The 8929-nt window shown below is 35.6% G+C and overlaps 2 protein-coding genes across 5 annotated transcripts; one reads left to right on the top strand and one right to left on the bottom strand.

Annotated features, from left to right (window-relative positions):
* Positions 1–207: 207 nt before the first annotated feature.
* Positions 208–3139, top strand: LOC137748404 (vacuolar protein sorting-associated protein 32 homolog 2). 2 transcript variants are annotated; one of them, XM_068488550.2, is made up of 8 exons: positions 208–358; positions 539–662; positions 805–904; positions 1365–1450; positions 1535–1626; positions 1852–1966; positions 2134–2361; positions 2863–3139. In XM_068488550.2, exons 2-7 carry the CDS (start codon positions 591–593, stop codon positions 2338–2340), a joined length of 672 nt encoding a protein of 223 aa, XP_068344651.1. In that variant the 5' UTR covers positions 208–358; positions 539–590; the 3' UTR covers positions 2341–2361; positions 2863–3139. The 2 variants fall into 2 exon arrangements, with proteins under 2 accessions (XP_068344651.1, XP_088543041.1); XM_088686915.1 differs by having other exon boundaries at positions 225–358; positions 2866–3139.
* Positions 3140–5753: 2614 nt separating this feature from the next.
* LOC137731502 (transcription factor MYB36-like) lies at positions 5754–7705 on the bottom strand. Of its 3 annotated transcripts, XM_088685434.1 has the most exons (4): positions 7474–7705; positions 7205–7334; positions 6617–7083; positions 5754–5939 (listed from the first exon to the last, which is right to left on the bottom strand). In XM_088685434.1, the coding sequence occupies exons 1-4, from the start codon at positions 7607–7609 to the stop codon at positions 5926–5928; spliced, it is 747 nt and encodes a 248-aa protein (XP_088541560.1). In that variant the 5' UTR covers positions 7610–7705; the 3' UTR covers positions 5754–5925. The 3 variants fall into 3 exon arrangements, with proteins under 3 accessions (XP_088541560.1, XP_068326725.1, XP_088541561.1); XM_068470624.2 differs by lacking the exon at positions 5754–5939 and having other exon boundaries at positions 6289–7083; XM_088685435.1 differs by lacking the exons at positions 5754–5939; positions 7474–7705 and having other exon boundaries at positions 6289–7083; positions 7201–7467.
* Between the last annotated feature and the right edge of the window lie 1224 nt (positions 7706–8929).

Below are 8929 nucleotides of genomic sequence, written 5' to 3'. Positions count from 1 at the left end.
AAAATATTGGGTTAGGGCTTCTTTTTTTGGTCTGAATATTGGGTTTGGGTTTCTATTAACACACGCTTGGACCGATAGGTTTCGGCGTGCCGGTTCATAAACAATACTAACCAACAAAGCGGCGGTCACATTACTTCACCTATTCGTCCGTCAGCAAACAATTCCTCACAGCCCGTTATACAAATCCGCCTCCCTCCATTTCTCGTTAAGTAAAAGTTAACTAACTTTCCTACCCATAAAAACCTACCAGTTTTTAGTTCTCCCTCCACATTACTCTTTTACGGTTTACTGTTTACCTGTCCAAGCAACCTCGCACAGATCCCCCAAGTTCTTCCCTTTCAACGCGGTTTTCAATATTGTCAGTCTGATTTGTTTTTCTTTCAATTCTTATAAATTTAATTTTTATAATTTTAATTTATATAGTTTCATTTGTTGACTATTGCTTTTTTGCTTTTTTTTTTTTTTTTTTTTTCAGTCATATAATTTTCAAGTATTTATGGGTCAAAGTCACTGATCAAAACTTTCGATTTGGTTGCAGGGTTTTTAAAGTCGGTTGCTTTCTCTTGTTCTGGGAACCGATCGAAGCGAAAATGTTCAAGCGAGCGTTTGGGAAGGCTAAGCAGGAGGCTGGTCCCCTGCCCACGATTCACAAATTAAACGATGTATGAATTTTGGGGGTTTTTTTATTTATTATTCAATTTGTTATGTTTTGCAGAAATTATGACGAGGAATTGGGTTTTGTGATTGTAATTATTTGGGGTTTTTTCTTCTTCTGATAAGTGTCCGCTTTTTGGGATTTTGCAGACACTTGACATGCTGGAGAAGAAGGAGAAAGTGCTTGTGAAGAAGGCAGCTCAAGAGACTGAGAAAGCTAAACAATTTACTCAAGCGAAAAACCGAAATGGTAAGAAACCCGATCAGGTTAGATTCGATTTTTTCGGTGTTCTTTGTTTTGTGTTAGCCCATTTGAATGTTTTGTGAAATTGACATCATATGTGGATATGTTTTGTATTGAATTTGAACAGAAATTTTGCTTTATGACGATTTTGATTGGCTTTTAAGAATGTGGGTAGGCTGTTCAGTGTCCAATTTTGTTTTCGCGTTATCCATTTTTGGTGGACGGACATGTTAAAGACTAGGGAGAACAAATTGTAGTCACTAGTTACTTGCTTAGGTCTGAATTTTTCCGCGCAAATCATGGTTGGGGCTCATGATCGTGTGTGGATTCCGTTGAGTAAATCTGTAGGTTGTAAAAGAAAATGAGTGGACCTGTGTGACTCGGACTTATAGCGAGATTGTGGAACCTATGTTCTTGTGTGGTAATTATTGTTAAATTGTATACCTTGTTGCTATTTTTAATACAGCGGCGATAAAGTGTTTAAAAAGGAAGAGGCTTTACGAACAACAAATTGAACAGCTTGGAAATTTCCAATTGCGTATTCATGATCAGGTACTTGTTGCATTGTTTGAACTATAATGAAGTTACATGTGTTGAGAGTTTAAGTTGAAGACCTGTTTTGCGTTGGGGTTTTAGATGATAATGCTGGAAGGCGCAAACGCTACAACAGAAACTGTTGATGCATTGAGAAGCGGAACCTCTGTAATGAAGGCCATGAACAAGGCCACGTAAGTTCCGTCTGAACTGAATTATATAGAAGTTATAGATTCATTGGTCCATCATTTCCATAACTATAACATATTCGTAAATACATCTTAAATTACTCGTTTCACTTTCCGTTTACATTGCTTTGTTTTGAAGAATGATTGTCTTTGGAGGTTCTGTCAAAGGAAGCATTCCGTATCCTTTTGTTCTGCATAGTGTAACTCAACTTTGGCCTGTTTTTCCTACAGGAAAATTGATGATTTGGAGAAAACAATGGATGAGATCAATGACCAAACTGAAAGCATGAAACAAATTCAGGAGGCATTGTCAGCACCTATCGGTGCAGCAGCTGATTTCGATGAGGTATTGTCTTTGCAAGTTATTAGTTCATAGATTCAATTGCTTTTTCCAAACCAATAGTTCAAATATTACATTTTTTTTATGAGGTATTGTCTTTGCAAGTTATTAGTTCATAGATTCAATGCTTTTTCCAAACCAATAGTTCAAATATTACAATTTTATTTTCGCAGGATGAATTGGAAGCAGAGCTTGAAGAACTAGAAGGAGCTGAATTGGAGGAGGAGCTTCTTCAGCCAGCCACAAGTGCTCCCGCAGCTCCCACACCTCCAGTATCTGTAAATCCTGAAGTAGGCAGGCAGCCAACACGACCAGCTCCTCAAAGAAATAACCGTGAGGAAGATGAGCTTGCTGCATTACAGGCAGAGATGGCACTTTAAGCGGTTATATATGTGTATCAGGTAGATCATTTCTCTTGATAATACAACCATGATAGTTTATCACTCAAGTGGGTAATAAACATAATGTGATTTAAATTATCACAAAACTTGAAAAAGTTTTCTTAATCGTATCAACCATCAATTACTGCTCAATTAGGGTCATTGCACACCGCATAGATTATCATTCAAAGCACAAACGGGTCATTTTAGAAGAAAAAAAATGGCATGCTGAAAACGGTCCACATGTATGTCGCTATCAACTATTGCTGAATTACGGTAGTTGCACTCCACGGAGATTATATCATTCAAAGAACAAGCAGGTCATTTTAAAAAAAGTCGTCGTGCTGAAAACGCTTAACATGCATCTTATGACAATTCAGAAAGACACCGATAGTTTATTTGTTTGATCTTTTCATGTGCTGGAATTTGAATAAGAGTTATGTTTCTGCAAGCATTTGATGCATCTGCCTTTCGTTATGTTAATTCCATTCAATCTGACGGGTTTCGTTTCCCTGAGTGCAGTAGTAACATGTAGCAGCAGACGCGTAATAAACTCTGGACGACGATGCGAATCGCTGGGACTCTCTCCATACTGACTAGTAAACTTTTTATACTGCATTTGATGTTGAGGACACACTGTACAGATAGTTAAGTTTTGATAACGAAGTGTGTACTTTGTAATTTACTCGAATATTGTAGGCTTCTTTGTAAAACTAGTGGGAACCTCTGTGTCCTCTTTCCCCCAGTTCAAAGACTAAAAAACCAGATGGGAATACAACGTTATAGTTTAGTGATACAATTATTGATGTCCTCTTTTGTCAATGTCAATTTTTGAATCCATGCGTGTTTAAAGGTATAAAACGTCGTCGTATGGAAGTGGGCAAAAGCCGCAAACATGCACGCAAAAATTGCAAAGGGACATGAAAGATCAGATTCATTCACTACACCACAAACCCTCTTTAATACCATGTATCGTAGGATTCAATGACAGAGAGAAAAAAGAAATTGTAGAGTACTGAAACACAATCACGTGTAGTACAGATAAATGACAGGCTTATATGATGTTATTAACACTCTAACTATATAAAAACACAAGGGCAAAATTTGTATAGACTGCATAGATGAGTGCATAATGACATTTTTGAATGTCAATAATAACTCCCTCTACTTATTTTCTATTTGAACGAAGGAAATAAACTTAGAATTTGAACAAAAGTCAGAATTTACATATAGACGTGCATTAATACTTTGTTTGGATTCACACATAGAAATGTAGTAAAAATTCATCCATGAATGGCCACTACCACTCCACCACTGTTGTTGCCGCCACCACCATCACCCAGCATCATCACCTCCACCACCATCTCCACCACCATAACAAATCATATTATGTTGCAACGTTTAAATATCACAAGATTCCCCTACTTAATAGAACAAAACATAAAAGATGGGGGACCATCAACCATCAATCCATCATCCTTTGACTATATCCAGGAAAAACAAGAACTTATACATATTGTTTTGATGTGGACTTTCAAATATTTTACTAATTCAGATTTTAACTTTTAGACAGACAACAAAGTTGGCAATGGCATTTATAAGATTTTTTTTTTTTTTCCTTTGACTTGCGATCACTCTGTCTGTCATAAACAAGAATTTGAAAGGGATGTATGTCCAATCTTAACTCACTGATTCAGCTTAAAAAATAGTTATGTTGGTGTTTTTGTTCTTAATTATATCTGATTAATTGAAAGATTCTCACTTGATTTATATCTTAAACAAGAAATGGAGAACAAGGTTGCCTTTGCTTACTTCCATAAGCATTTGCTCAAGTGTGAAAACGATAAGAAAAACTCCCACGTCACGTGGATATGTTACCTCTCTCTTTTTCTCATTCATCAAAGTCATCATTCGGAAGATGAACGCTGAGCGAGAAAGATCAAAATGGGACATATCTCTTAGATAGGTAATCACTATTTGGGATACATGGGATGTATGCATATTTTTGGTTGTGTTCTAAAATTTATTTGGGGAAGGGATATTCATCCACAGATAATGCCACCAAGAAGCAGATAACTTACATTCATTAAGTTGCAATTTTTAGAGTTCAATGTGAAAACCTGAGAGGGACAGATAGAAAACAAAATTTGAAGCCCAAGTTTTCTAAACCTCTCTTTTATTGGAATATAAACACTAATTAAGAAACTTAAACACCAGATTAAAGCCTGTCAAACAAACCCTAATTACGGCATCTCACATAGATGTAGCATATGCAATGTTTTGGTAGTTTATAGCATGTGAATTAATTAATTAATCTCATATTTTAAGGTGATGACTAACAAACTACAATGGTTTATTAAATTATGCTTTTCGAAAACAATGATGATTAACTAAGTTTAATGAAGTTAATAAATGAAGTGGTTGAGGCTTAAATAATGGCTTGGCCTTAACATATGAAAAAGTCTAATGAAGTTAATAAATGAAGTGGTTGAGGCTTAAATAATGGCTTAACCTTAACACATGAAAAAGTCTTCACACACAATTGTTTTAGGGAATTGTTATTAGCACTCAAAAAATCTCATTCTACACTCCAAACTTTCTATATTAGGAAAGAAAAATACACTTGTGAAGAGTGTAGAATGAGATTTCTAGAGTGTCAATAACACTTCCCTTGTTTTATTTAATTATGTCCTCTCAATAATCACTACGGAGTAGCCCAGTTGTGGGACGAATTTTAAACTTGTATTTTATACGGATGATTTTAGATTTGATTCTTGACACATGTGAACTACACGATAGTGATCAGGGAACTCTGCAATATCTCTGTAAGTCTTCTCTACTCTCTAAAGAGTAAATTATCATAGCTTCGCCACCTATTATTATTTTTTTTTTAATATTATGTACTCTGGATTCTTGAATAGTCAGATTTCAAAGTACTTGACCGTACAATTAACAATTCGATCCAATTTAAGTTAATATTTTGATTTGAACTACAGCTTTCAAACAGTGACATCTAACCTTCGGCAGCACACCGCAATCTGCATGAATAATTAAAAGCTTATAATATGATAATAATGCATGTGAGTCTGACAAATATGATGCTGCAAACTTACAATGTGTTCATATCGCTGACTGAGCCAGAGATTTTAACATACAACCGTGTTTTATCTTCAGCTTTTCTTGATATTTTTTGTCATCAGACCAAGATACGAAGAGAGATACATCTTCGAAGACGGTTAAAAAAATCTCGTTCTCATGATATCCTCAACTTTCAAAAGGTTACAAGACTAATTCGGGCTAGAGTAGTTGTTTCTTAAGTTTAGTTTTGATTTTGTCTCCGTATAACTGAAAGTGAAATATTCTAGATTAAGAAGAACTATTATTTTTACTTGACATTTTTTTTTTTTTGGTTAAATAATTCATTGACCATATATAACCTTTGATTTTTACCACTTCATATCCCAAACTTGCAAACGTGATGTATGTTATGACTGTAAAAATCAACACAGCTAGGGCAGAATATCTTTATGGTTGTTGTGTCGAGAGAGGGACATGAACTTTGAATTGGCCAGACTCCCGCACAACTCATGACCTCTGACCTACAAGGGAAACAGGCAAACATGATGAGGCCATCATGTTCAGAAATTTCTCAGAACCCAACAATGGCAAATTTGAGAAAGTTGAAATTTTTACATAGAGCACAAACACGCAGAATTTCAATTCACATGATGCGAGAAATATAGAGACGTACAACTACTTGATGTGACAAATAGAGAGAATGGAAGATCAATGCATATTCATAAACTAGTTATCGACTTTATTTTGGTTTACATAATATGTTCTCATCCATGAACAAAACAAACACAAGATTTCAATCACATTACACAATAAATACAAAGATGATCACGTGAAGTGACAAATAGAGAGAATGGTGAAGATCAATGCATATTGTTCATAAACTAGCCATTTACTTAAATTTGATTTACATAATATGTTCCCATCTATCAAAAGCACCAGAGTTCCAAACAGCACTGAAAACTAGAGCAAGTGAAAAAAATTAACGTCAAAGATAGAAATTAAAGCATTTCTAGCTAACTAATTTGTGATTTTTCTTCCCCCCATTTCCTTTGCCAATTCAAACCCTTTTGTTTCAGTAGTTGTAAATTTCAGCTTGAAAACAATTCACCCAAATCCGTGCAGCCTGATGGGACAGCTTCACTGGTTTTTTTCTCAAAACACATGCCATAGTAATTGACATTAATATCATAAGCCATACCATATCCATAATCCATACAAAACCAAGAATCCTGATCAAGATAACCATTCCCAGCAATCGAAGACGAATCCGAAACGCTCGATCCTTCCTGAGACAATGAAACAGTGGTGCTGAAATTCCTCCTTGAACTTGCACCGAAATTCGAAAAACCCAAGGGCTGGGGGCTGTATAACTGATCAGGGTTTAAGCGCAGCGTCTGGTTGTAGGCATTGAGTCCGGAGTTCACATCGGATAGCGTCTGCAATGTGGCTGGTTGGAAAGTTGAGAAGGCAGGGTCTTGAGGTTCCTCAGTTTTTGGGATTCCAGAAAAATTGGCATTGTTTGTAATCGTGGGCTCTCTCTCTTCGCTACTGATATTCTTTACCTTTCCTCCCAAAACCAAAAGTTTCTTCTTTAACTTGGTATTCCAATAGTTCTTCACATCGTTGTCTGTTCTTCCAGGCATGTGAGAAGCAATGACTGACCATCTAAAAAAATGGGGGAAATTTTAAAAATGCAAATAAATTAGAAAACTGATCAAATTAAATGTTGCGTATTATAAATTAAGATTTTTTTTTTTTAAATAACCATTTAAATTTGTTTACTTGCCGGCTTCCCATCTGGTTGTAGAGGCTGAAGATAATGCTGTCTTCCTCTTCAGTGAAGCTTCCATGTTTGATGTCTGGCCTCAGATAGTTCAGCCACCGCAGACGGCAGCTCTTCCCGCACCGCCTCAGACCTACAAAGTGTGAAAAAAAATAATAAAGTTGAGAACTTTTGCAGAGATTGGCACAGAAAATAAAACCCCTTTCTCATTTCTCCTAGAATTTTCATTCTTTTGAGCCCAAAAGATCGAATTTACAGAGACAGAGAGAGACCAGCTTTTTTGGGGAGAAGAATCCAGTTGCCGCCGGTGCCATGAGACTCGAGGTAGGACTTGAGAGCTGCGTCTTCTTCCGGAGACCACGGGCCTCTCTTCACGTTGTCTTTGTCACAGCATGGAGTGCGTCCCATGGTTGCTTACTGTGTGCCCTCACTCACTCCCTAAGGACCAAACAGAAAGGACAGAGACGATAAAGAAAAAATTCAGACGCGCAAAATGCGTAGGGTTTTGGGGGAGGAAGGACTTTATAAAGATGGTGGCACCTTGAAATAAATAAACAATAAATAAAACGCTTGACCATTGTACGGATGCCTTCGTTGTTCAATTTTACTTACAATATTTTGTGTGTGATACTTGTTTCTTGCTTAACAAGATAGACCCCCAGCAAATGGATGTGTATTTGACCTTGTATTATTTGGTTCTTTTAATCATGGAGATGAATTAACATTAAAACAGTTGACGTTGATATTACGATTTAGTATTATTTTTCTCTATTTATAAAAATGAAAGATTTAGGTTTGATTTTTTTGATAATAGAGTTCGTTTTCATTTCTCATAAATTAGAACATGGTCTTATCATTCAAATTATGATATGCGTATTAGTTATTAATCTTACACCTAATAACACATTGGTTACAAAGTGACGGTCCAAATGTCCTTTAATTTGGTTGGTCGAATTGTACTAGTTTGATTCTATTTCATAAGTGCCTGTGTTCTAAACTAGCGTCACAAAATATGGACTTAGTCAAACTATTTGATTGTTGAATTAAGAGTTGAGGGGGTTTTTTCTTTTTTTTTTTATAAATTTATTATTATTATTATTTTTTTTTTATAACCATCCTATATGTATATGTACTTGCTTGTTGATTCTTTACACAATCATTTTTTTATTATTGTCGAGGTAACATCATTTCATCGTAAAAACATCATAATCTAAATACCATTTTAAAAAGAATTTATTTGTTTTGAAAACCGCTTGGTTATTAATATAAATCAAATCAAGTGAATTTTTCAAAGTGGGTTTGTGCTATTTTAGTAAAATTTAATTTTACTATTCAAAGTAAGCTTTGAAGGCTTTGGACCAAGTTGCGTTTAAAATTTTTAACCATTACAATAAGGTTAGCAAAAAGTGGTAAAACTTGAGGGCGGTGACTGCTTTTTGCTCTCTCCTTTTGACTTTGTATTTTGTTGTTTTCTCTGTTTTCAGTCTTCAGATTCCTTGTCACGGACTCACGTTTACGTTTCTCCGTCGGTAAACTTCTACAAAATGTTACATCAACCATATCATTTTAACACAATCCACGGCGAGTGTTTTGGTACACGGACGGTTATAATTATGTTTGTGTGTGTTTTTCTTTTCTTTCTAACATGGAGTCTCTACCTACTCTGCATGCTCGAGTAATTCTGAAGTTGGTATATACTAGATTGAGTATAAACAAGGCAAACTCTGA

The sequence above is a fragment of the Pyrus communis genome, chromosome 15 (genome assembly GCF_041283825.1).
Source record: "Pyrus communis isolate YQ-2024b chromosome 15, ASM4128382v1, whole genome shotgun sequence".
Taxonomy (NCBI): domain Eukaryota; kingdom Viridiplantae; phylum Streptophyta; class Magnoliopsida; order Rosales; family Rosaceae; genus Pyrus; species Pyrus communis.
The sequence above is the reverse complement of the archived record's forward strand: the minus strand, read 5'-3'. Positions and strand labels throughout refer to the sequence as shown.

Bases quoted from the DNA above. Each gene is read 5' to 3' on its own strand.
- LOC137748404 (XM_068488550.2), top strand. From the start codon at position 591: ATGTTCAAGCGAGCGTTTGGGAAGGCTAAGCAGGAGGCTGGTCCCCTG. The intron at 663-804 runs GTATGAATTTTG...GGGATTTTGCAG, and splicing joins CGATTCACAAATTAAACGAT to ACACTTGACATGCTGGAGAA. The intron at 1,967-2,133 runs GTATTGTCTTTG...TTATTTTCGCAG, and splicing joins CAGCAGCTGATTTCGATGAG to GATGAATTGGAAGCAGAGCT.
- LOC137731502 (XM_068470624.2), bottom strand. From the start codon at position 7,609: ATGGGACGCACTCCATGCTGTGACAAAGACAACGTGAAGAGAGGCCCG. The intron at 7,335-7,473 runs GTCTCTCTCTGT...CACACTTTGTAG, and splicing joins TCTTCTCCCCAAAAAAGCTG to GTCTGAGGCGGTGCGGGAAG. The intron at 7,084-7,204 runs GCAAGTAAACAA...CCATTTTTTTAG, and splicing joins TACAACCAGATGGGAAGCCG to ATGGTCAGTCATTGCTTCTC.